This window comes from Corvus moneduloides, chromosome 3, assembly GCF_009650955.1.
Source record: "Corvus moneduloides isolate bCorMon1 chromosome 3, bCorMon1.pri, whole genome shotgun sequence".
NCBI classification, from domain to species: Eukaryota; Metazoa; Chordata; class Aves; order Passeriformes; family Corvidae; genus Corvus; species Corvus moneduloides.
This window is the reverse complement of record NC_045478.1, coordinates 115812177-115839405: the sequence shown is the minus strand read 5'-3', so window position 1 is coordinate 115839405 and position 27229 is coordinate 115812177. Positions and strand designations below refer to the sequence as shown.

General features: G+C 44.4%; 1 protein-coding gene and 1 long non-coding RNA gene across 2 annotated transcripts in view; one reads left to right on the top strand and one right to left on the bottom strand.

Annotated features, from left to right (window-relative positions):
• ISM1 (isthmin 1) overlaps positions 1-20186 on the top strand; it is a 39059-nt gene extending 18873 nt beyond the window's left edge. Inside the window, exons 2-6 of the mRNA XM_032103661.1 lie at positions 1990-2220; positions 10592-10859; positions 14328-14471; positions 16554-16643; positions 18269-20186. Of these exons, the coding sequence (XP_031959552.1) occupies positions 1990-2220; positions 10592-10859; positions 14328-14471; positions 16554-16643; positions 18269-18810 (1275 nt within the window). The 3' untranslated portion in view covers positions 18811-20186. The remainder of the gene's footprint in view (positions 1-1989; positions 2221-10591; positions 10860-14327; positions 14472-16553; positions 16644-18268) is intronic.
• LOC116441591 lies at positions 841-26268 on the bottom strand. Its single transcript, XR_004239162.1, has 4 exons — positions 26156-26268; positions 14644-14647; positions 4453-4456; positions 841-853 (listed from the first exon to the last, which is right to left on the bottom strand). It is a non-coding gene; the product is annotated as an uncharacterized LOC116441591 (long non-coding RNA).
• Between the last annotated feature and the right edge of the window lie 961 nt (positions 26269-27229).

Below are 27229 nucleotides of genomic sequence, written 5' to 3'. Positions count from 1 at the left end.
GGATGCTCCTGAAGGGGCAGGCAGATAGGGAAAGTATAAAATTGTATGTGAGAATTTTATTAGTTTTTAATAAAATCTTACTTTATTTTTAATAAAGGTAAGATTATGGGCATGATACCCCAGTAAAAGTAGTTAAGTACCACTTTTTTTTTGGCTCCTGACTGAAGTAATTTAATCACAGCACTATTACACCCTGTTGTTAGTGAGACACAATTGAAAAGCCATTTAATCCTCATGCACCAAGCATGTTAAATTCTGTCTGAAAAGTGTTAAGTTAAAGCACTAGCATATGAGTAAGGAACCTAAAGTTAGCTAAGTGGCCCTCAGTTTCGTTTCCCAGAGCTTGCTGCTGTGTGATGTGCTTTCTGCTTTATATTGAATAACGGGTGGGCCACCAAAGTCATCTGAAAGTCCTTCCTGGTCTCCAGCAAAGAGAAGAGCCTGTTTTAGCCTTCAAGCAAGGCACACTGTCAGGAGCACACACATTTTAGCACTGCATACATGCACTAGTTCATAATTTGAACCTGTGCTGTAGATAAATGTGTAAAGTTGCCCTTTTGGCACTTTCAGAGTGTAACCATTCTGGGCGTGACAATACAAAGACAATATTAATTCTGCCAAATCTGATTTTGCTCTTTACAAATGGAGTGCAGTGAGGAGGATAGAGAAGAAGCACCTTCATTTCTACTTGATACAATTTCACTTAGTCCAAGATAACTCTTCAAGCTTAGTTTATTTTAAGTCACTGAATATTTTCCTGTACTGCGCACAGGTTATATTGTAAAATCTCTTTAAAGGTCAATTTATAACCTTCTAAGCAAATAAACACAAAATAAAAGAAAAGGCATTGGAGCTGTTATCTATCTGAGAGCTTAGCTAAAGGTATGCTATGGCTTAATTTGGACCAGGGGAGCTGGATGGAGATTGCGTTTAACCAGAAATGCTGGCAAAAATATGCTTCAGTAGAGCCAGAACCACATGTGGCCATTCCACTTTAATTGTGCTTGTTTTAAAAGATAGGTCTTTAACATTTACCCTCTCCATGCTTGCTGTCTCTTTATGAGCTGAAAATAAAAACTCCCCAGGCAGTCATACTAAGACCTCAAGCTAAAATTTTTCAGCTGAGTCAAACCCAAAACCTGTGCTGAATCTGCTCCATGCTTTTTTTTTTTTTTTTTGTAGCCATAAGAAGATTGGACTTCTCTGCTGTTTTTTCCCCAAGTCCCCAGGCTAGTCCTAACCCAGGGAGCCAGTGTTTTGATACTAAATGTGTCTCCTTGGTGAGGTCAAAGGCAGTGGCAGCAGTGCTACTGGTTCAGAGGCAGCCTGCTGTAATATACTACAAAACCCAAAAGTACGCTCAACAATAACAAAAGCATTAACCGCTGACCCACAGCTTGGTGAAATTCAATCCCACCATTAGGCAAACATGAAAATGAGATCCCAGAGGAAGGAAGGTTCAGATGTTCAAGACCAGAGAAATTGGGTGAGGAACACAGAGACGAGATGGAAGCTGTTGCGGACTGAGGGGAGAGAAGGAGAAGTTGTCAGCTCAGCGGTAGGATCTTTTAATACCATAAATTTCAACGTGGCCTTAACAGTCAGTGGTTTTGCTGCACTTTGGAACAAAGCAAACTGAAACGATTTATAAGAAGGATGCCTTTCGGCATTTTTAGGGACGTGTTTAATGTGGTACCATTTGATTTCCCAGGGGTTACTTCAGAGCCTCATGTTTCTAGGTTCGTTTTAAGTCTGATGCTTGTGTCCACGTGTAGGTGCTCACCACGAGGCTGGAATGGTTCAAGAGCCTGGGAGAGCTAAGGGCCCAAGTCTGACTGAGTTTTATCTTGTGTCAGCTGGCTACAGATTTGTGTTTCAGTAGCGAGCCGTGGGCCTGGGTGCTGAGGCTGCAGCCATTGGAGGGAGGGGGGCACTGGCAGGACTGCACGCTCTCAGTTGTCATTATTGTGCCTTGCTTTCCTTCCCCAGAACACACTGAGTGCAGAGGACCATTCTCCTCAAGACAGTTTCACCCTGAACCCTGAGGAGCGACGAGAATACCCTGATCTCCAGGCTGCCCACCAGCCATTCGAGCAATTCAGGCAGGAGAATGGGCATACATCCTTGCAAAGAGATGGACCCAGATCTTTTCTCCTGGATCTCCCAAACTTCCCCGACCTGTCAAAAGCGGATATCAATGGGCAGAATCCCAACATTCAGGTACACATTTATGTTAACATCTGATTTTTTTATAACTTACACAAAGTTATTTTACTGAACCAAGACAACTTTCAGCTTGGCTTGCATGACATGCAGCCAGAACAATCTGTCTCTACCAATAGAGAAGGTATATAGTACAATATAATGTAATGTAACATAGTATTATATATAAAAAATACATAATACATACTTTTTCTCTCTAAGTTAATGCACAGATTGCAAATGTTTTCTAAATTGCTCCTTGGATAGCGTTGATTGCATAAGTGTGGAGGACAGTGTAGACCTGTGATACTAAACCCATCTTTGTGACACTAAACCCATCTTTGTGACTGCCATTTTGGAGCATATTACTTTCATTGATAATAAGTGGGTATTTTAATTTCTGTCTTCAATTAATTGGTGTAAAACTTGTTTGTGAACAGATTTGCTTTTGGTATGCTATTATAAAATGCAACCATCCCCAAACGTTGTCAGAGAACAAGTCTTTCATTTTCAGGTCAAAATGTGTTCCTCTGTATGGAAGTGAGACTTAGAGTTAATTTCTGTAGCAGCTGCTTGGAGTAAAAAAAAGTTGTCTGCAAGAAACTTTGTTATATGTTATTCCTCAAACTGTTCTTGGGTTTGGAACAGCCTCTTACAAGCCACTTGCATCTTGAAACTTCAAGGATCGGAGAGAGGAAAAAATGAGTGATTTGTTTTTAATTCAGAGCCTTAAAGCAAAATTGGCATTAATAAGCAGTCTCTTTTAACCAAAACAATAAATTCAAAAGTTGTTCTGCCTAAGAAGTGCTTATAAAAACAATGCACTAATAGATCTGGTTTTCTGGTTAAATTAATTCCTGGCTTCTTATAGTCCCCCAGCCCACAAAATTACCATCCTTTTGATATGTCTAAGAAGTACGTATGTAAAGATGTAATAGATCTGCTGGTGAGAGGCCAACATGCTCAAGAGGGCTGGAGCACCTCTGCTCTGGAGACAGGCTTGAAGGGCTGGGGCTGTTCAGCCTGGAAAAAAGAAGGCTCAGGGGACACCGTAGAGCACCTTCCAGTGCTAAAGGGGCTCCAAGAGAGCTGGAGAGGGACTTTTTACAAGGACATGGAGTGATAGGATAAGAGAGAATGGCTTTAAACAGACAGAGGATAAGTTTAGAGTAGTTTTAGGAAGAAATTCTTCCCTGTCAGGGTGGGGAGGCTCTGGCACAGGTTGCCCAGAGAAGTTGTGGCTGCCCCATCCCTGGAAGTGTTCAAGGCCAGGCTGGATGGGGCTCTGAGCAACCTGGTCTGGTGGAAGGTGTCCCTGCCCGTGGCACGGGGGTGGAATGGGATGATCCTTAAGACCTCTTCCAACCCAAACCAGTGCATGATTCCATGACTGGGTGAGAACAAGCTGCCTCCACAGCGTCACTCCCTTGCAGTCGCAGTAGATAAGTTGGAACATCTCTTGTGCAAGGAGAACCATTCCAGAGAGCTTTAGGAAGGGAAGATTGGGAAGCTGTAGGGGCCCCAGATTGTGGTATGAGGCAAATAGTGTAACATCACTGTTTGAACAGTATGTAAACTGCAGAGGAGGACAGGAGGAAACAAAAACCTTCTCTGAGTGGTAACAGCATACAATGTTTAGACACAGGGAACAGATAAAAGAGATGGCAACAGTTCTCTGGCTTGTCTTCATAGTAACTGCTGCTGCTCTGACCTCTTTTTCCACCACCTGATCTCAGAAATTTGTCAGCAACTATGTCAGCAGTTTTGCTGGACTCTGAGAACTGGGAAGACTAGTCCTGTAAACTGAAAAGCATTGGACAACATTGATCCCAGAGCTCTTGTGCACAAGGATGAGCCCTTTCAGAAACAGGCTCCCTGAGTTCTGCATTTTATTTACTCTGCACTTACTCTGCTTACTTAGGTGCATAAATAGTGATATACAAAGCTTCTTTAAGTTCTTGGTTGACAGTCTTGCAGCTGGTCAAGCCTCATGGAGATAAAACTCCCATTAATTCCTTACAGAGACAGAGAAAGTTTATTTCTTTGCCTAAAGCTTGTAAAAGTTGGCCTGCTTTTTTAGGAAAAATAGGGTTATAGTGAATTCTTGCTTGTTAAACAGTACTATACTGACCTGAACAGAAATAGTGACACTTGCTGACTTGCAAATTTCCCATCAGCTATTTGGCAGGTGAAAACAGAATTGATGCTTATTTTTGGTTTTGCACAATGGCTCCTGGCTCTGTAAGTTACAATCCTGGGAGTGTTGATTTAAAGAGTCCTCCTAGGACTGAGAAATTGGAAAGGAGAAAACAGCTTCCGTTTTAAGATAGCATAATGGCCACATTTTCTTCTCAAAGACTCAAAACCTCTTTTTCCTTCTACTGCATAGACCAAAAATAACATCTTTTTAATGGAAGTTATACCTGGGAAATAAAAAATCTAAGAAAGAGACATAAAATTCTTCCAAAAAAGCAGGCGGGAAAGATACTCCAGCGAGTTTTCTTTAGGGCCATTCCTTCTCTGGTTCCTGTGAGATGGCACTTGCTGTATCATGCCCTGGTGTGTGCTCTTTTAGTGATGAACTGGTGAATATCAGAACACCATCAGAGGAATTCAGATTACCCCAGGTACTGCCGTATTTATCAGATGATAACCTAAGTACAGCAGACTGTCTCTAGAAAACCCTCAGAAGCAACAGTCAGAGCTGCAGTAATCCAAATGAATATGTCTCTTTGCATACAAGACCAGGACAACACTTACTGGTCTTGCTGTGGTGTTCTAGCCTTGTAAAATCTCCCATCATTTCAAGTGGCATTTTATGCTTCAGCTGTGCTTCCACACTGGTTGTTGAGAGTAACCACAGTAGCTGCTGTTGAGCAAAGACTGGCTGCTTGGTTTGGGGTATTTTGTTTTCCTTTTTGTCATTTTAACAGTTCTGTCAATGCCTGGAAGACTTCTAGATGAGAAGGTGATTACAAAAACTGATCACATGGTTTTTTTAGATTTCCTTTCACAAGTGGAAAATACCCTAGGATGTCTAGGTTTGCACTTGTTTGACAGACTAGCCAAGGGATGCCTATGCAGACCCTGTAATTGGTCAGGGTTATTATTCAGTCAGAATTGTTCTAACCCCTGAGTAGCAGAACGAAGTCACATGGGAGGTGTACAGGAACCTGCCTATTTTCCATTTCTGATGGGTTTTTCTTGTCTGTTCTAAACAGCCTTCTACAACTTCTTCACTTCTTCTACAACTTCACACAGCCAACCCTCTGTTTGGAGCCAGATGTTTCAACCTTCAACTGAACTTTTTGCCCAGTCCCTCCCCTTTTCCTTCTACTACTGGTCTCCCAGGGTTGTGCACTGTGAGAGGGACAGGTAGTCTGCTGCTCTGTTGTTGCACTGCTTTGCTGCTTCCCCAGCAGTGCTCGACACCATGACAAATGAGCAGGAAAGGGAAAACTCATAGAACCATAGAGTGGTTTGGGTTGGAAAGGACCTTCAAGATCATCTAGTTCAAGTCCCCCTGCCATGGGCAGGGACACCTTCCACTAGATCAGGTTATTTAGAGGCCTATCCAGCCCAGTCACACCTCCAGGGACAAGGAGATCACAACCTCTTTGGGCAATAAGGGTATTTTGTGGATATTAATGTTCCTCACTGAACTTAAATCTTGGTCAAGCTTCATGACCAATAGAGCTGAAACACAGCTGGGTGAGCTCCAGTCGTAATGGATGTGTTAAACATTTCGAAGAGGTGACATATTCTGGGTGAAAACTGCACAGGAACAGGTAGGATTCCTGTTTAAAACCATGTTGATAACCATGGTAATTGATAGGAGTGACTTTAAACCGGAAGAAGTTAATGCCTGCTACGTCTTTATCATTTTTCATGAGGCCTGTGGCCATATCCACTAGTCACACCACTCCAGTGCTGCTGTGTTAGCTTTGTTATCTGTTACCTATTTTCTCTCTTTGATACCTACTGGGTTACTACCTTCTCTTAGAAGAACTTCTACACAAAACCACCCACTCTAGGAACATACACAACTAAAGAGAAACAAGGCTCTGTGATCTGCTTTTAAAAAAGAACTGCAGACTTCAACTCTTCTCCAAGTTCACCCATGGCCATTTCCCTCACCTCCACCTGCCTCATAATGTCACTTTTTACTCATTTTATTAGATTTACTTTTTAGCTATCACTTATATTTGTCCTTTGAAGCTGCTGGTTTCAATGCATTTGAAAGCAACACCCTCTTGGTATTGTCACAGAAGACTCAACAGTGTCTGACCAGTCCTACCAGTCTGATCTCTAATTTAGCACAAGAGGAGCTGGAGGGCTCCAGCAGTGCTTGTTTCTTGTAAGGCTTGTGAGGTCTAATACCTTGAGGTAGCAGCACAGCAGTTGTTGCCAGGTGCAGCACTGGAAGCACAGTGGAGCCTAGCAGGAGCTGGTTGCTCCTCTGGCCAGCTGGAGAGACTCGTGCAGGCAGAGCCGGGGGCTGCGGGCCACGGTTAAGCTGCTGTCAATACCAGAGCTGTGCAGGTTTCTCAACATCATGCTGTAACAAGATCTCACTGCAGAGCACAGAATTCAGAGCTAGAACACGTTTTTATTTCTGGGGTTCAGCTGGGTTCATCAGAGATTGCAAATTGGATTGACAGCATTAAATAGAAATTTCAGGTTTCAAGTCACATTGTCTTCTTTGCTCCCAACAGAGTTTGAGGGTCCTTCACTTTTCAAGTCCAGAAAACTAAGTGACATGACACAACCAGAAGTAAATTGGTATCACTGCTGATAGCATTTTAATTAAAATTATGTGGCGTAAAGCCAGATTTACCATTTCAATCTCTTACAATGAACTTGTTTCTGTTCTCCTGTTATTCTTACCTCATTGCTGACTTGCACGTCTATCTTACCAGAATGGCAAGTTCTGTATTGAAAATTTGCATCGATTGTATGAAAGAAACAGGATAGAAATGCTGTAGGATCTGCTGCTTGCACAATATCACAAACATAGTTCTTCCTGAAACATTATCTTCCAGTTGCTTGGGGCAATGTTTACACCAGTAAAGTGAATTCAGAAACATTGTCTCTGTAAACAGGACGAAGAACACAGAACTTTTTGTGCACTCCAGCAGGCTGGGATAATATTTATCTTCTGTATATTTTTGGCCAGGAGAAAATTGGATGTTGGTGTCTGCATACATCTGTGCTTGATACACTTGTTTCATTAGAAATTGACTGCAAATCTGTTGTTTTAATGTGCCTACGCCAACTGCTTTTAACAGTTGTCAGAGGAATGTCCTTATTCCTAGCTCATACAACCATAAAAAAAGTGGCTTTATTTTAGGTTTGAATACTTCTGGGGATGATTGTGGATTTATACAAGAACTGTGTTACCACAGACATTTTGGGAAGCTTGAGAAAAAAAGAATCTTTACAGTTTTGATAATCACTGGAAGAAGAAATCAGCCTCTAAAATTGTCTCCAAGATAGAATTGCTAAAGCAGATTTATTTTTTAATTTTTAAGAGAACATGTAAGCTGGAATACTTATACAGCATGAAAGCTTTTCCAGAGCTTCTCTGAACGCCTGTTCTTTATGACTCTAGTTCTTGGTCTTTATTCTCTAGTTCTTGATTTCTTTATTCCTTTTTATAAACAGCCCCCAATATAGAAACTGATGAAACAAGTTACATGCTTCAGTGCCATGTACATGTATGTACAGTCATGGACTAACACTGTAAGTCTATCTGTAACTACTGGGAAGAATTTAGTGAAAGCTGACTTTTCAAAATTTTAGGCTGGGATAAGGGAGCAATTGCTCACCTGAAACAGCAGCCTCTTCTCACAAGTCTGCCCTAACTTTTGGAGGAGGGATTACTAGGATTAGGCACTGATTTCCTCCCTGCCTCTGGAAAGTCCATTAAGTCAAATGGAGCTCGGCAGAGCACAGCCAAGTCCCTGAAAACACCAGAGTCGATTGAAGCTGGCTTCTAATTTCCGAGAGTGGCGGTTCAGACAATCCCAGGATTCTTTATAGAATTTCTTTCACTGTATGATTTTTATGCCACAATAAACACCTTGGTAATCAAAGCTTAAAGCAGTGGAGAGAGGAACACCGTTATTTGTCAGACTACCACACTGGATTTTGCTTCTGCTGGTTTTGGTTTTTAAATTAGCTGTGTGTTGGAAAACTCATTTTAGAGGCCTTTCTAATAAGCTTCCTCAGTGGTAAAAACAGACTGCAGGGGCTATCTGATTGCACAGATGTGTCTTGGAAGTAAGTTAGTTGCAGTGCTGCTGGAGGTCTGGTGGGGTCTGATGACACTGCAAGCCCATGTGTTCCACCTGCCTTTCCTCACCAGTGTAGCACCAAGCTCAGCAGACGTTTCTCTGTCCCTGCAAACCCTCTTTTCCTTAAACTGACTTGGCAGCATCAATCGTTATTTAAAACCAAGTTCCTGTGGTTCTTCGAATTGTCCCTGGCTGAAATAATGCAAGTTCATGCTGATTGACTGTCACACAGCTACAGATTATCAAAGCAAATGGAGCAATTATCATTATTTTTTATCAGAGGGATGGTTTTTCCCACTTTGCTGAGTCACTGCTCAGAGAGTTAGTGTGGTCCTAAAAATACTTGCTACTAAAGTACTGGAGTTGTACTAATTTCCAGGTGGGGAGTACCAAAGCCCCACCACTGGCAGTGGTTGCCACTCAGTAAGGCGATTTCCTTTCATTTATTGTGAAAACTCTGTTTTGCTTGGATAGATGAAACAATTTTGAATGCCTGAACTGACCCTGATGTTTTCAAGCTTATGAAATCCATTTTAATTCTTGGTCTGTAGAAACTGAGGTTTAATGAAGTAATCGTTCCAATTCCATATTTAGGCTGGGAGTGAAATACCTTTTGTGTAAATATGCTATTAGGCTGACAGCTGCACTTTCCCTTGCTCTTGCTCTTTCTCCTAGTGGAGCTTCATAGTAGCCTGAAAGTTTTTTCATTTCAATGGCCTGGTCTGTGATAAAATGCAAAGCATGAAATAGGTTCAAAATCTCCTTTCTCCAAACACAGGATGTGTGGGCATTGTTTGTCTGCAGCTCTGAGGGTATGACAGTTCTTTGCTTCCTATGTCACACTCTCTGGGTCACAGGTAGCTGTGACGTTTTCTTTCTTTTCCTTGTGTGTGATTTTACCAAAAACAATTTTATAAAATGAATCTTTTATGCACCATGCACATCCACAGAGCTGTGTAAATGACTTCTAGCATAATTGTACGTTATTTCTGTTTTATACAACCTGATTTTCACTGTGTACCATCTTGGAAGGCTGAGAATGCCTCCATACCTATTAAACATTATAGATATATCTTGAGAGTCACTTCTGGTTGTTTAGCCAGTCCAGTGTAATCAATGAACCCCATTAGCATGACACATGAGAGCTTTTTGTGATGTATCTGTGGCCAGGCAATGCTTGCATGACTCACAGAGCCAAGGTTTCTGGCAGCTAGTCTCTGCTTCTACCTAAATAGCCACCTATGTGCACACACAGTATTTATCCAAGAGTTTTACAATTACACATTGTTCAGCACAGAAAGCAACAATCAAGGGTTGCTCTTATGCACAGTGATATTGACATTTGTGATGTCTGTGAGGGAATTGGGCAGCAAACTCTGAATTTTGGTTCTGGGCTTCTGTAGAAACCATAAACAGGTTGACCATAACAGGTCATTATACTCTTCCAGCATGACAAAAGGACCTACTTTAGAGGGCTTTGCAGCAAGTCGCTTACTCAGCGTTGGTCAGAGGAGCTGCTGGCTCCCATCACTGCCACAAAGTGTGGTTTCATGCAGCAGTAACAGCTGGGCTGCTGCCAGAGGGCAAGACAGACGCAAACCCAGAGGTACCTGGGCTCTGCATCTTTACCTTCACACTCATGGCCTTGCTTAGCCCCATCTTGAGTCAGCCCAAGGCCTTGGAACAGCCTCTGCACATTGGTGTGCTTCATGCTTGCCTCAAATTCAGCCTCAGCACAGACTACAGGTTTGGTTTTCTTTTTCCTGTTCATATATGTTTGGCTCTAAACACATTTTCCCCATAAGGCAGAAAATTATGCTGCAAAGGTTTTAGGCACAGCATGGGTTATTATTTTGTGCAGGATTTTTCCTAGCCTTTGTTCCAAGATCTGATTCAGCAGAGGTAGCAGAAGAAATCACTCAGCCTCTGCCTATCTCTGGGCTCAGTAATCCGCATATGGTTTACAATATGCAAACTCAAAGGTATTGCACAGCCCCTTTGCCAGGCAGCACCTCGTCTTTGCTGTGTGGAAAGTTTCCCACTGACCGGGAGGAGGCGCTGACAGTCAGACTGGGCTGTTCTGAATCCCACAGGTTACCATTGAAGTGGTGGATGGCCCCAACACGGAGACAGACAAGGATCTGCAGAAGGAGAGCAGCAAGCCCAGCTGGCCAGCCCCATCGCCTGACTGGAGGAACTGGTGGCAGAGGTCCTCCACCTTGACTCGCATGAGCAGCGGGGACCAGGACTACAAGTACGACAGCACTACTGAGGACAGCAACTTCCTAAACCCTCTCGGTGGGTGGGATAGTCATGCACCCAGTCACCGGACATTTGAGTCCAAGGAGCAGCCAGAGTATGGTAAGTTTGCGTTCCAGGCCTCGTATGGGCATTTTGGGATTGTAAAAAACAAGCGTGGGGGAAATGAGAATGGTGAGGCATCGCTGAGAGCAGGCCAAGCAAAATAGAATTTTTCAACATGTGGCTTTTGTTCATCAGCTTTTAAATACAAATCTGTGCAGATGCACAAGCTGTACTGTGGTAGCTGCATTCCACTAGTAAGTCTATAATCTTGAAAATCATACCAGTTATCCCAGAAGAGTGCCTTTTTTTAGTCCGACGTGTGCTTTTTTTAAAAGTAGAGGAAACAAGGTTTCATATTTATTTTTAGAGTAAGGATAAGTACAAATTTAGAATTGTGCGGTGGTTTGGGAACCAAAATATAACTATTGGATAAATAAGCAAGATCTGAAACGTGGTAGTATTTGGTGGATACACAAATAAGATTAATTATGTTGGTGCATGTGTGGGGAGTGGCATGTGCAGCAGGAACATTGTGTATTTGCGTGTGTAATATTATTCCAGATGTGTCACAGCAAAAACAATTGTTTTCAGCTTGTTGTATGAAACAGCTGCAGAAACTAGAAACAGAGACGAACTACAGCTATTCACTGCCCTGACAGGCTGTGACTGTCCACATGGGAATGACCCAAGGGAGGTGAGCTAAACTGTGTTCACAGGAGCCCCTTGAATTTAAGTTGTGTGTAAATACAAACAACTTTAGTCAGAACAAGGTGTCAGAGCCGCAGTACTTTTACCCTGGCATTTCTGTTGTTATTCCCCAGATGCTGCAGAGTGCCTGTCATGCACTGCTTCAGCCTTATTTTTCCTATGATTTGGCTAACTTGAAGTACTAGAGTCTTAAAAATCAAGAGAGAGTTTTCGTGGAATGGTGTGTTTAAACACATACATACGTATTAAATTTTGTGGCTAGAAGATTAAAGTCTATCCCCTCTTTTTGCACCTACATTTATTTGTGGGCAGGGTTTATTGCCAAGAATTCATATAGTAGTTATTCATTTAAGTTAAATAAAATTGCTTTCACAAATAATTGTGGTAGAAAAAACATAGTAAGAATTACAAATATGAAAATAGGAAGAACAGTTTGAGCTCCAGCTGAAAGTCTAACATGGTATATTCAACAGTGTGAAGTGTAAACACTAGGTAGGCAGGTCTAAAAATTATCTTAGAGCTCTCTTCGGCACACCAGAGCACCCAACCAACTGGAAACAGCTCCTGGCCCTCTGTCTAACCTGAAATGCTCTGTGCCATTGGCCTTGTCCAGGAGGATGTAGCAGCAGATCCTGCCCATGTGGGGCTTAGATGCTGCACCCACTGACATGTTCACACCTTTCCTATGTGTGTCTCTCTCTCCTCCTGCTGATGCCTTTTCCTGGTCTTAAAATCAAGAGTCAAACACGGTTAGAAGGGGAAAAGGGATTTTACATTGGTATTTATTTTAAAAATCCTTACGTGCACACATCCAGGTCGAAAGCACCGAAATGCACACTGCAGTGCACACCCCCAAAAGATCTGGTATAACACTATGGGTCTTACTAATTAGCATATCTATCAAAGATTCCCCAATGAGAGGCTCGAGTGAGCCCCACCTCCCCAAGGAGCCTTCCCCTGGATGGTTCTATCTTAGTTTACAGAATATGTTCTGGAGAGGACCTTGGGGTCTGGGGCACACTGATCCCTAGCTACGAAGCTTCTAAAATGTTTAGTCTCCTAGATGAACAAACAAGTCCAAGAATGTAGGCAAAAAGCACTGAGAATACAGAAGTTGTAAAAAGGTATAGCAAGGGTATAAAGGACAAAGCAAAAAGCCTTCATGGCATCACTGCCACTACCAAGGTCTCTCCCTGCCCTACCTGGGCCTCCTGGGCTGGGCTGTTTGACAGCCATTGCGCCTGCTCACCTGTCCTCCTCCTTGCCAACCACATTGTTGTGGAAAGAAAAGAGTTGGAAAAGAGCTAGGAAGAAGAGCAGGGCCAGGCATAGAGGGCCATTTTCCTGAGATATCTGATGCCTTTTTGGACTGTTGTGGTGCCTGTCTGCTGGCAAACCCCAAAACCATGGGTCTTGCACACTGACATTAGCCATGTTCACAACCACATCACACCGTGGACACCTGATTCCGGTGTGGTGGCTTCCCCATCATCAGCCATGTCAGAAAAGGAGGAGAAATACATAAGGTCCCTGCCACGAGGAGCTCACATCTAGGCAGCTTGCTCTGAGTGAGATATATAACCTTGCCATACTCCTGGCAATAAATGTTTAATAGCACCCCACAGAGTTGTCGTCAGTCATTACATATGGTACAAATCAAGTTACATGTTCTGCTAACCAGCTCAGGAAGCCCACAGACAGCATGGCCGTGGGGGGAGCAGGAATCTCGTGTAGCACAGAGGCCGGGGAAGGCAGGTCTTGCTGTAGCTTAGGTACTCTTACCTATAGCTATAGAACAGGGCTGTCTCAAAACCACTAAACCAGATTTTGCTTTGCTACGCATGGTGGTGTAACCCAAAGGAGCTACGACTGCAAGTTATGACCACAGGGTCAGTAAAATATCTCCTGTAGGTTGCAGGGAAAACCATTAAGACAAATGTTCCCTTAGCTGGGAAGGCCAGTGGGAAGGCAAGAAAACTGGGATGGGTTCATGGGCTTTTTTTGGTGGCCTTCACATGGTGGGATGTGCAACAGTTGAACGCAGCACACAAAGGAGGCTGGTTCTGAAGAGTTTAGGTACCCACAGCAGCACCAGCTTCTGTGGTACAGACCTGGTGTCCAGTGCCTTTGGCTCTCTACCAGAAGAGAATAAAGTCATGTCTCCTTTTCAGAAGGTTCCTTCTAGTAAATAGTCAGACTTGATGTTATTTATTAATCCACACGAAACACTAAAAATTGCATGTTGTTCTCAGTGCAAGAGGAGCATGCAGTTCCCTGTTCTCATAGCAGTATTCCTGAAATATCTGTACCCTGTTCAAGGGACTGAAAAACAAAATTGTGATTTTCACTCATGACCCTGTAGCTTCCCATATCCCAACAACATGCATCTTTCCCTAAAAGTTGAGAATTGTTGTGCTATGGCTGTGTGTTTTGAAAATATGAAAAAGAAAACTTAATTTATCCTGTGCCTGGTTAGTCTGGTCTATAAACATGTTCCTGTATGCAGGGAGATTATGTGACTAGATGTGTACTGTTAGTTCACGACCCAGCTCTGCAGCTGAGGATTCTCAGCTGCCAAAAGGTCAAAAGAGAAAGGAAATATTTTTTCAAATAATGTTGCATGCATTTCCCTGAGGAGCATCAAGTGTGAAAACCATTTAAACAGCAGGCTTGCGCCTGGCATTCAGCCCAAGCTTCAGGTAGAGACATCTGGATTCCATTCTTGTTTTGCCTTCTTAATAAAAAACACTACACAGTAGTTTTGGGTAGTAGGAGTTTTGTTTCTTCATTTCCTTCCCCATGTTTGTCCTTGCACAGATTACGTTGATGGCGAGGGCGACTGGAGCCCGTGGTCCCTGTGCAGCGTCACCTGTGGGAGCGGCAATCAGAAGCGCACGAGGTCCTGCGGGTACGCCTGCACGGCCACCGAGTCCCGCACCTGCGACAGGCCCAACTGCCCAGGTGGGAGCTGTTCGTGGGAGCTGCTGCCAGGGGGGGCAGGGAGAGGTGGCCATGGGGTGGGAGAGCCCTCCTGTGTGCAAAGCCTGGGGCCCATGTGTTCCGTGGCAAGGTGAGGGTTCCGGTGGGAAAAGACACACCGATTTTCAACACCATTTATTCATGGTAATGATACACTGCTAGATGCAGTCCACCATCCCTCAGGACTTAAAAGACAAGTACAGGCTTTCTTTGGGTCATGGCAGTCATTTTTGTGCACAGGCGTTTTGTATTCCGAAGGGTGTAATCTACTCTCTTGAAACAAATTTGGAGCTGTTTTAGAATATCAAACCAGCTGTGCTGTTACCTCAGTGAGCTCCTGTTTTGCTGTGCAGTGAATGGCATTGCCTGATCGGTGAACAGGGATGAAGGAACGTATAGTTTTGGCTTGAATATATTCGGAAAATATGGCTAAGGAGCCTTGCCTTAGTTCCTGCCCATTCACAGGATTTGACATTTGAAGTGTCCTTACCATCACCCAGTCTTCACTTTGGCAAAAGCAAAGAGAACTCAAGCCTACATCATGAAAATTTGAAGCTGCTATGGAAAACTGTTTTTTAAATGTTTCTGTGTGTTGAATTTAGACCAATTTGTCATGCAGTAGCTGCCACAATGCAGGGGATAGGTGCAAGTTCATTACTTCCCAAGACGAGAGAGAGAAGTGAAAACACAAGTTGTGGTGGTATGCATTACTCTCAGTTTACTTAATGACTCAGAAAGGCAGAAATTCTTAAACTGTAGGTCAGGCTTTTTTAATGGGAAGTGAAATGTCAGCAGTGCTGGAAAGGAGATTTAGAAGACTTGGTGAGAGAGTTGTAGAGAAGTTTCTCACTTGCAGATAGATTCATGTCTCCATTGTAAGGCAACAACTGCTAGGCAGTTCAGGGGAAAAATATTTCTGCATGCTCTCATACATCCTAAAACCTCAATAATAAGGGGCTAATTCCAGAGAAAAGCAAGTAACCCCCAGTTATATTGTCTAGTATTTATTACCAGCTAGCACCAAACAGTGGCAAACTTGAAAGAATATATTATGTCATATAACAGACCTCCAACGATCCACAAGCAAAACACATTCACTCTTTGAGGCTGTGCTGACATTTTTAAAATTACAAGGGCAAAGCTCAGCTTCTTCTGTTTATAATTCCAGCAGTGAATTACTGCCTTGTAATGGGTTCTTGGGTATCTATTATTCTACATCTAATGCTGGAGTTAAGGCAAAACTGTATGATAATTTTATTGAAAATTGGCCTGAGGCTGTTTTGAACCTTTGCAAGCCACCATTATGCCCCAGTTAGGAGAGAGGGAGAAAGTTCATTGGCAAGAAGATGGATGGTGAATAGACTTCATTATTAACCATATAGTTATCACATATTAAAGATCTTTATGCTCTCTTTAGAGGTCTTTAATTCAATGGGGAGGAAAGGAAAAAAAAACCTAAAACCTTTTTGAGTTTTTTTGAGGAGATATTTGTGTTAAGCCTACGTGGCACAGAAACATTGGGCTGGTCAATAGGCTGAAGTAAAGCAGTAATGAAAGCTGTTTACTTTGGCAAGATCATTTTTCTGGCAATCTCTGTGTCTCTCTACTGATAGCAAACAATTAACTGGAGGTTGTTGGTAGATCCTGATATGCTGAGATCCTGGTATTTTATTTGATAGCTATAAGTCACGGGGATGGAATTGCTTGGAGAGGTTGGTTATCTCTTGCCTACTCACACCTTTTAACTCCCTAGCATTGGGAGAGACTAAAAAGCACCAATTTTCTTGTAACAGAATCATTTTTCCTTGAAAAATGGTTGCTCACTTATGGAGATGAACTTACTCGCCTGTCTCCAGGCCTGTTGCTCTCTTTTACCTTCCTAACAGCACAGATTCCTTGGTCATTATGCTTTTAAAGGAAGAGTCCAGCAGCAACTTCAGAATGCTCCCCTGCCAAATCAAAGCACCTTGCAGAGCCTGGGGAAGGATGGGTGGCAAGGAGGCAGCTGATTCCATTGTGTTTTAACAGGAAAACACCAGCACCACTAACACGTGTTTGTCTTAGGGATCGAAGATACCTTCCGGACAGCTGCCACAGAAGTGAGTTTACTTGCAGGGAGTGAAGACTTCAACGCAACCAAACTGTTTGAAGTTGGTAAGCAGCACAGTCAATCCTTCAGTAACAGATAAGAGGCTTCCTTAGGGTTTTCTTAGTCCTTTGGAACCAAGATATTGAGTTTATCACTAAAAATATCAATAACAGCAGTCATTTATTATCTTGCTTATGTTTACAATCTGAACATTTGCTTCAGTCATAGAATCTTTCTCCCCTTAAGTCCTGTGCTTGTTTCATCATAAAATTGTTACTTGCTGTCCTAATTCAGAAAAGAGCTGTAAGACTCCATATTAATGGAGGAGGTAAAAATCAAACCTTTATTATTTTGCTGAAAGAGCCTCGAATGGAAGACCCTATAAAAGCATTTTAAATACAGCTGTCACATCAAAAAAATAAAAAAGGGCAATGACTTTTATGAGTATGCTTTGCTTTTATAGCTCTGTGTGCTGCAGTGGGGGGAGCCAAAGCAATTTTATAGGGCATGGCTTGATTCTGAACTATCTAAAACTCAGTCCAGTCTCTGCAATGTTCTGCTTTCGACCCTCCAACAAAACCATAATGTGGCCACTCAGAGACACTGGCTGCTGGATTAATTGAATAAATAGTGTAACCCAGCACCTCCCTCCTATGGTGGCAGGGCACAATAGTTAATGACAGCCAGGATGGGACTCTTTAAGGAGATAGAAAAACAGGACACTGATCACTAAGTAAATATTTTGCAAGAGTGTTTGCTCTAAGAGTTTTAGGTCCCAGTTAGTTACTCTCCTGCAGAGTCCTCTGAAGTAAGTGTGGAACAAGACATGCAGGGGTTTTTTGACAGCCCATAGAAAGATATAGACAACATAAATAATATTTTAGGTAGGAGATGTTTAACTGGATTCTCACAAGAGCCTTGCAAAATAAGAGAGTGCCAGTATTAAATATGCTACTGGTCTACAAACCTCTTTAATCCCAGCCATACGTCATGGCTCTAGTGCCATTAACTCCTCCTGAAGTACAGCCACTCTGATGTATATGCCCTTTTAGAACCTGAATTGCTTTTGGCTGCATTTGCCAGCTAAGATGTCAGTCTCCATGTTTGAACTGCAGATGCTTGAAGTACCTCTTTGGAAAGTGGAGACCAAATAGAAAAAACTATTTGTTTTTTAGAAGAAAGACTGAATTAGGGCCTAGAATGAACTTTAGAAAGAGTAATCCAGGCCTTGCTTGCCATCCTGTAATCTCTAGCATCGTCTGAAACTTAATACTTCAACATCTGACTGCTGTTTTTCCTGGTGAGTGTGTTCTGACTAAGGGTTCCAGCTGAAGACTGGTCCCAAATCACTGTGATTTCCCTACTTCTGTTGCTTATCAACCCATGGTAGTGTCTCTTGTGCTGCATGGGCATATCAGTGGCTTAATTAGAATTTGCCAGGTAGAAGTGTCACAGATTCCTACTGGCCTGGTTCTGCACTGTAACTCAGACTAGCACTGCCTGAGGCACTGAAGTCAGTCACACATGATTTCTTTACCTGACAAGAGAGCACAGTGATATACTGTGGGCAGGGCAGCAAGCTGTGGTTGCCCTTTCTTTCTAAAGCAGAGCACTGGTGCTGAACAGCTACACTTGACTCATTTATTATCACTGATCACACGAACTGGGATGCTGCTTAATGTATCTTAAGTTTCCATTTCCTGCCCTGAAACAGATACTGATAGCTGTGAGAGATGGATGAGCTGCAAGAGCGAGTTCCTGAAGAAATACATGCACAAAGTGGTCAACGATCTTCCCAGCTGTCCGTGCTCCTACCCCAGAGAAGTTGCGTACAGCACCGCTGAGATCTACGATCGACTTAAGAGGAAGAACTTCCGCTGGAAAGATGCGAGTGGTCCCAAGGAAAAACTGGAGATCTACAAGCCCACGGCACGATACTGCATCCGCTCCATGCTGTCTTTGGAAAGCACAACGCTTGCAGCGCAGCACTGCTGCTACGATGATAACATGCAGCTGATCACCAGGGGCAAAGGGGCAGGGACGCCGAACCTGATCAGCATCGAATTCTCAGCAGAACTCCACTACAAAGTGGACATTCTGCCTTGGATCATATGCAAAGGTGACTGGAGCCGCTACAATGAAGCCCGGCCTCCCAACAATGGACAGAAGTGTACAGAAAACCCATCAGACGAAGACTACTACAAGCAGTTTCAAGAAGCAAGGGAATACTGAGAAGATTTTCCTCTTCTTCAGACACAAAATAGCATTCGTTTCCTGGATGCCAAAGAACTGATGATGGCTGCTGCATTGGCTCCTCCACAGGGGTTGATCAGTTCCTTTCCAATGAATGTATATAGTTGTAATATAATATATAACTATTTTTCATAGTGTGTGTAATTTATAAACACGTATCTCTCTGTCTCACACACACCTATTTTTGCATACAGACATACATAAATCTTGTCCTGATAGGATTTTATACTGCAATAATGTTCATGTAATAATGTGCATTTCATTTTATTTCCCATCTGTAACATAGTGGAGGGGCTGGGGGGTAGCTGCCATCACCATCAGGCCCCAAGGCCCCAGCAGAGGAGGCACATATTTAAAAGTTGTTATAAACAGTGGGATTGAAGAATGTACTCTTCCATATGGGAACGGTTTACAAGATTAATGCACCTACTGCATCAGTTTTCTCTGTAATTGGTTTAATGACTAGTCTTATCTAAGAAGGGAAGAACTTTTTTTGGAAGGGTAATAGTCAGAAGTGAATATAGAAAATCCCTAGCAATTTTTCTCTTGGAATTCTTCCTGTTACCTTCTGTCTCAGGTCTTTGCTGTCCACCTGGGGTAGGCTTGCAGGAAGTTGTAGCTGTAATTTTCACACAGGCCAGAAAATGTCCTGATGCAGTGGTTCTGCAAGAGTTACAAACAGCCCACTCCTGGAGACATCTCGGATACGGAGCTGCAGCTGTTGGGGCTTACATCTCTAGAGCAGCTACCTGTGAACCGAGAATGCTGTAACTCTTTGGAGGAGTGAGGGCAGAGGAGGAATCCATGTCAAAGGACAAAAAAAAGATCACAGTTCCTTCCCAGTTTTTAATATGAAGAATGTTTGGATCTGCTTGTTTCTTTCTTTTAAGAAAAGAAAGAAGTTTATTTTTTTAGAGAACACTAAAAGTGGAATCCACAAGTTCCCTGGGATAAAAGATACAAGCAGCCCTTTTCCCCCAGTTTTCTCATGCTGAGTGCAGTGTCCTACAGAAGTAGCTATTCTTTAAGGGAAGCTCTCTGGGAGGAATTATTGGTGACTTAAAATGTCTTAATTTTTTTTTAAAAAGCTAGCATTATTTTTGTAAAGTATTTATTGAATTGTAACGATGACTCACATGCGGGATATGTTTATAACATGAAAGGCTTCTGTAGATGGAACTTGATTTCCAAGAACATGACTGTTGTTAGGCAAAGGTCTATTTCCAAACTTTTATAAAGTGCAAGTTTACATACATAATCCTGTCATTAAGCAGCTCATACCTGCATTCTGATGAAAGATAAAAGTTACACCCTGGGTAAATAAATACTTACAGTTCCATCCTGCGAAAGACTGCCTTGCTGCAAGTCAGTGTCTTCATTTGGAACACTAAGGCTAAATGTCACTAGAGAAATGCCTATTTTGGGGTTATGTGGTCTGACAGGCACATGTGGAACCTCACGCAGTGGTAAAGCCAACCGGCATCGCAGTCTGAGCTCAAAGATTCAAGACAGACACAAAAGACAATTGCCTCTGCTATATACAGACACACATAGATGATATTTAATGTCCCTTCCAAACCTTCTGTGGCATCCTGTAAATCTTTTCTGTGTCTCTGTTGGCCTCTCAGGTCTGGTTGATTGTGAGCTCATGGACGGACATGTGCGTGGTGCCCCTGGCACAAACCCGGGCACAAACAACCCCGCTGGGCTGGGCAGGGTCAGGCTTGTGTTGGTCTGCCCAGATGGTGCAAACCAGGTGGTTCAAAGGCAGCCCAGGCCGGGCACACCCAGTCTGACCCATACTGGAGGCTCTCCTGGATCTGCTGGGCCTCAGACCCCAGCCCTGCTCAGGCTCCAGGTCTCCAGAAACACAGCGGTCCGGGCAAAGCCACCGCACATCTGTGACAGCAACTGGTCTGCTGAGGTAACCTCGGCAGCTGGAAAACTTGGCCAAGTCATGGGAGTCATCCCAGATCCAGACTTGAGTTGGTGGGGAAGACGTGGATATGTTCTAGTACAAGCTGGTAGTAACAAAACATGGTTAGTTGAGCAAGAGGGTAAACATGGGGATCACCCCTTATTTTTTATAGAAACCAGATTTTGTAAATTCTTTCAAGGTCATACGAAGGCGCCACTAGCTCGTGGAGCCAGTTAAATTGACAGCAGATGGATGAAAGGCACAAGGATCTCCAGGATCAGTCACTTCACAGGGAAGACAGGTATTTTCAGGGAGAAAGCTCTGCTTCTTACTTAACAGTGTAGGGGGGAACAACATTCTCAGGTTTCTCTGGGAGGGAGATGAGAGGGCAGTTGGTCACAATTCTTGAAATATAAAACACATCCCTGCCCTTTGTGGATTAGTAAATTATGGTGCTATTGAGAAATGCTACTACACTATTAATAAAGAACATAACACATAAAGTGTCGGGGAAAAGGAAAAATTATTCTAATAAATGAAATGACGCACAAAGTTTCAAGTCTTACTGCTTGTAATTTGCCAAGGCTGGAAACTCTGAGGGAGCCAAATAACTTCTGATAGGACCTACCAGGTGTTTCATAGGATGAGTCCTGGAGCGCAGATTGAGAGAGTCTGCTGTCCTAAGCAGCAGTTTTTATTAAAAACAAAGTCTGTCCTACTTCATAATAAATTATGATCCATCCAGGGCTGGGCTGCGTATTTTATTTTCTGTTTTCTTTATCACCTTTCCAATGACCAAAATTGTACGTGAAATGACTTTGTGTAGTAGACTTCAGCAAGGTGCTGGAGTTTACCATGGCCAAATATGGCTCAGTCTTTTAAATACAAGGCTGTTCATATTAGAACAAGCCTCGAGGAAGGGTTTGTGGCTCACATTCCCAGGCACAGGTTGGCGGTTAGGAGAAGCTGTCGTTACGTTTCTTACATTACCACAGAGCAGGCACATTGGAACACTCAACCAAAGATATGGGAGGGATTGAAACAAGCAAAACTGAACAGGGAAACTTAAACAAGGAGCCAGTCAAGTCATCCAACTTATTTTTAACCCCCAATCAATCAGCAGATACAGATTGCAGCACAACTTCCGAGTCAACTTGGTGGGAAAGCATTAAGCTGGCACAGCTGCTGTGAAAGATGTGTGGAGCAGTGCCCTGAGGCAGCCATAAATGGATTGAATCGTACCTTTGATGGTTAAAAGGATGAGTGGGCCTGGCTTCACATTGCCCGGACAGCTGCTGAGCAGCAAAATTCCACTAACATAACCCACAGTGATGCATATGGGTTATAGGACAATATAGCAAAAACCAGAACCATACACACATCCACAAATCCCCACAGCCCTGCATTAGTTACCAGCTGCTTTCCCCCCTCCCGCTGTGCAGACTGGTTAGCACTGTCAACACAAGGCATTCTTTGGAAAAATGCTGATGAGTTCGTGGGGCTGCTCCAGATACAGCGTTCGGGGTGAGGTTGTAGGGCTGCCTGCAATGAGCTGCGGATGCACCTGACACTTACAGCTGAGTGGGGCCAGGCCAGCTGAAGGCAGGAAAGGAGGAAAGTTACCTTTTCCTGTTGAAGAATCTGCCCTGCCAAAATGGCAGGGCCTTAATGCCACAGTGCCTTACTTGCGGTGTCTCCCTGGCTGGCAGCAGGAAGGCAGCGAGGGAGAGCTGAGTGATGACCTAGGGAGCTGCCTCTTCTGAGGAGCCACCAGGGCTCCCCCAGGCCTTCCCTTTCTCCCCTTCCTTTGTTCTCCGTCAGGATGCCCCTGGAACCACCCAGCAGCCAGCATGGCTCATAGCAGTTTGGCTTTAGCTCTCAGCAGCAGTCACACATTCATCCTTCCCTGGAGAAAGTCACGTCAGGCTGGACAGACTGTGCAGGAACCTGGCACGTGCCACTCCTAGCCGGGGCAGGAAGCTGTCAGAGCATGTTCATAACCCACCCAGGCACAGCTGCTCTGCAGCTCCACTGTCACCCGCAGGACCATCCAGCACCACACAAGGGACAGTGGCATGGCAAGGCTCTTTCTCCCCCAGAAGAGGAAACCTGCAAAACAGATACGGACAAACTCGAAACTCTTCCTGTTCCCTGCATCCAGCTGCACAGGCACCAGCACGGCCACATCCCTCCCCTCCAAACACAGGGAACCCAGCGTGCTGAGGAGGGAGAACATCAGCAGGAAGACCACCAGAATAAAGATGATGCTTTTCCCAGCAAACTGGAGTGAGTGTGTGTTGCCACCTGGCATTTCTGTGCCAGCTGAGAGAGCATGTGTTTTTCTATCACCAATTCCCCGCTTCTTTCCCTTTGTAACTTTTAATGGAAAAATGTGTGGGCAGTTTCCATTATGCCTGTGCTGTTTCAGACAAATTAAGGGGTTGGCTAAGAAATCACTGGTTTCATATTTCATACAGAAAACACATACATGCATATATTTATATGTCTATGTAAATTAATTTAGGATATCCTCTAGTCATGCGCTGTACAGTGGTTTGCTGCCAAGTGGTGCCTGCAGAAAGGGTCCCATGGCAGAGCCCTTCCGTGCCTCCTGCACAGGGCATGAGGCTATTTTTGCACTTGCACAGGGAGGAGAAAGGCTGGGAGGCTAAAATGGCAGCAGTAATTCTTCAGCTCTGCTTCTTACTTTCTGAGTGGCAGGTTTACTCATTCTTCCTTTTCAGCTGCGCTGCTAAGGCCACAGATGCCTTTTATGACTGTGCTAATTTTCTATCAGTTCAGGGAGTTATAAATTTTTTCCTTATTTGTTCTCTATCACAAGAAGGATTGGGGATGGGGAAGATTTTTAAACATACAGAGAAACTTTTCATTCTGTACATTGCACATTTTATAAGGGGTTCACAATGTTATATTCTGGAAGTGATAGCAATGTTGCACAGGTCAAACTGGCCAAACCTAACACAGCTAAATGTGGGTGGCTCTAGTCTTCAGAGGAGCGCTTAGATAATATTTCCTTTTTAAAACTGGACAAGCAGTATTATATGTGTTAAATGTCAGAGCTTGCTGTTTATTACGGGCCTGACCAATGGTTCACTTAAAGTAGAACAGTGCTTCACTTATGGATTTCAGGAGGACTCTGGTAAGACTCTGAAACATGCCTGAAGCAAGGGACAGCATCTGCACACCATGGTGGTGGATACAGGATGTGAGTCAGAAAGTTTGGGGAGCAGAGAAGGCTTGGGAACCAGTTTCCACTCCAGGCACCATATTCCAGGCTGGCTCCTGCCTCTGCACAGCTGTGCTTAACCGATTTGTTGTGCTTAGCCCATTCCTTTGTCCCCAAATCCAAGCTGCAGCCATTCCCCTTTCCTCACTTCCCAGGGGCAGCTCTTAAGGGGATGTTGCTCAGCTGTGAAACACAGAACTAGGACAAAGCTGGCCTTGGAAAAGCCCCATCTGCCTGAGTAGGGCTCCATGAGCCAGGTAAGGAAATGGGAAGTACTGGACCATGCAGACACAGGGACCCCTGTGTCCCACTGTCCCTGGCAGTGTTCACCATCAAGCAGCCAATGGGGAGAACCTTCTAACCACAGTGCAGCCTGGCTTCATACACCTCCTGCCTGCCAAAAATCATGAGGGCGAATCTTAAGGTGCATGCCAGCACTGCTACAGTTCTGTTATGCCAAAAAGCACAGGGCATCCAGCCTGGCATGACATCTCCATCCAGGAGCCAGCTCCCACCAGGAGGCAAAAGCACAGTTCCATCTCATGTGCAAACGTCCAAGCTATTCCAGCACATCCAGCAAATGACAGCTTGGAGAAACAGCAAGGTCTGCCACTGTCCCTGCAGCAGTAACCACATCTGAACACCCTGAATTGGGTGTATCAGTTCCCCTACACTACCCTCATCTTACAGCCTGCCTGGGAAACGCCAAGAGTCTCTTTGGGTTGAGAGGATGAAGTAAGAGGAATGGAAAGGACTGCTGGCCAGTGTGGGGAGGAAATAGCAGTACATTGAACTACAAAGTGGCCTCATTAAGGGTCATCCCAATTTAAATCAGCATGTGGATAATGATATCCTGAAGGAGGATGGTCTCAGAGAGGGACAAGTCAGAAGGAACAAAGCAAATCTTGAAAAGGAGCTGAGCAAAGAAAATACAGTGTCTACATCCTAAGGACTTCCCTTGCCTGGCCATCCACTCACAGAGCCATTCTCCAAATATTTCACCACGTGTTAAATCACCACTAGGTACACAGTCCCAGAAAAGCCAAATTAAAAGGTGCAGCTGGTAGGTGTAAGGGGAGGAAACATTCCTGAGCCATTTTCCTGAATAACTGCGCCCATGGCCGCGTGCTCAGAGAGGCCGCGGCACAGCGGTGGCTGCACCACAGCTTCCGGCTGCCCGCGAGAGCTCCATGGCGGTGGTTAACCTTGACAAATAACTGGGTTTTGCCCTTGCCCATAGCGGCACAGCCCTCAGCACTCCTGTAATTTAATGTGGCTGTTGCTCAAAAGGCCAGCCCCCTTCCTCTCACCCCCTTATCAGCCACCCGGGCTTGCCCCCTCCCAGCACCACCGACAGCACAGCAGAGCACTGGCTCGGGTCGTTTTTCCCACCAGGAAAGGGGAACCTGGCCTCTTCTTCCCAGCACACAGACAGGAGGCACGAAGCCACCAGAGTGGCACAGGCTGGAGGTGGGGGAGGAAGCTGACTCAACCTCAAACACAACCGCATCCATCATTGCTAGGTTGGGTGGCCTGGTTGGAAAAGCAGGGTTGTTTTTGCAGCCGGTGGGATTGCCCCGCGGATTCAGTCTGCGAGCCAGAGGGAAAGCAGTGGCATGCTCTGTGTCTGACTGCTCAGCACTGACGGGAAGGAGGAAGGTGGGAAGCCCCGAGAGCTGAGTACTTTTAGATCCAACTGGATACAAGAGTCAGCACTGCCAATCTGAATCTCGGTCTTAGGATGGAAACTGCACCCAGGCAGCCACACAGGGAGCTGGGGCCAGAGGAACACTTGGAAGGAGAGCCCAGCTTTGCTGTCTAAGTCACTGTCAGGCTGTGTTTTGTCTGCATTTGAAAGGTGGTGGGGCCAGATAATTCCAGCTTTAGAAGAGAAGATCTGCAAGGCCAGGAAATCCCACTGGCCTATGTGCTCCATCTGACACCTCCAGGCTAGAAATTCTGCCATGAGCTGCAGAGGTCTTTTTGAACAGAGCTTGAATAGGGTAGAGCAAATTTAATAGAAACCATGAGATTTATTTATTCCCAAGAATATCCACCTATTTCTCCCACAGATTGCTTTCTGCAAAACTTCCCACTGCTTTCAGCAGGTGTAGAGCTGCTCTCCAACATCTTCAAATCCAGACCCCTCCAGAGAGAACCATGGTTTGTTTGGGTTGGAAAGGAGCTTAAAGCTCATCTAGTTCCACCCACTCTGCCATGGGTGGGGACAACTTCCACTACACCACATTGCTCAGAGGTCCATCCAACCTGCCCTTGAGAGGTTCATAGGCAGCAAAACCTAGAAGGGAAACAGCAGCAATATGACCCCCCGATAGCTCAGTGACCACCATGTCATTGCACCCCCAAAAATGCCAAGAGCTGCCAGGCCCTTTTTGGACCAGCACTCCCAGCTTTCCTACCCGCTGGCTGAGTTTTTCAGGTCAAGCCAGGTATGGACTTCAGTGAAAAGGCTTGAAATCCTTCTCTAAGAGAAGGATATGTTTGCTGCTCACCCTGGGGCACAGGGGACAAGTGATAGCCCCTCTCCTACCACAGCTTGCCCTGTGCTGGCTTTGCAAAGGCCTCACTGCATCCCTGAGCACTCAGGTCTGGCAGAACAGCTCAGCACCACTGGCAATGGCCACTGCATTGCCCTTATCCCAAGGCAGTTCTCATGCCAGATTTTTCCTTTTTTTAATGGGCAGAGAGACAAATCCAGACCTCCTGTATGAAGACAATTTATCTCTTCTGGATAAGTTCCAGCATGAGGAGGGTACTTTATACATATGGGTTTTCTTTCATGTTTGATTGCTGGACTAAGACCACATTGTTGTCCAGCTCAAGGCAGGGAGAAAAAAAGAGCAAAAACCACACAAATCAGGAAAGCATTAGGTAAACTTAGCTCAGAATACATCTTCTGACCAAATGGAGAGTGATGCTCTTTCATATAATTAGACCGTCTGCCGGAAGTCAAACAGAACAAATTGTGATGCTTTCAGTGCTGTGGGAGCTGTGCAGTCCCTGGGAGATGATCACATCCTCCCCACAGCATTAGTTGGCATCCCTGAACAGGTTGCGAAGGGAGACTGTGGTTTAGAAAACCCTCAGAAACTCTTTCATTGCATTGCAATTCCACATGCCATTCCTCAGTCACAGAATCACAGAATGGTTTGGATAGGAAGGGACTTCAGAGGTGATCCAGTTCCAGCCCCCCCTGCCATGGGCAGGGGTGC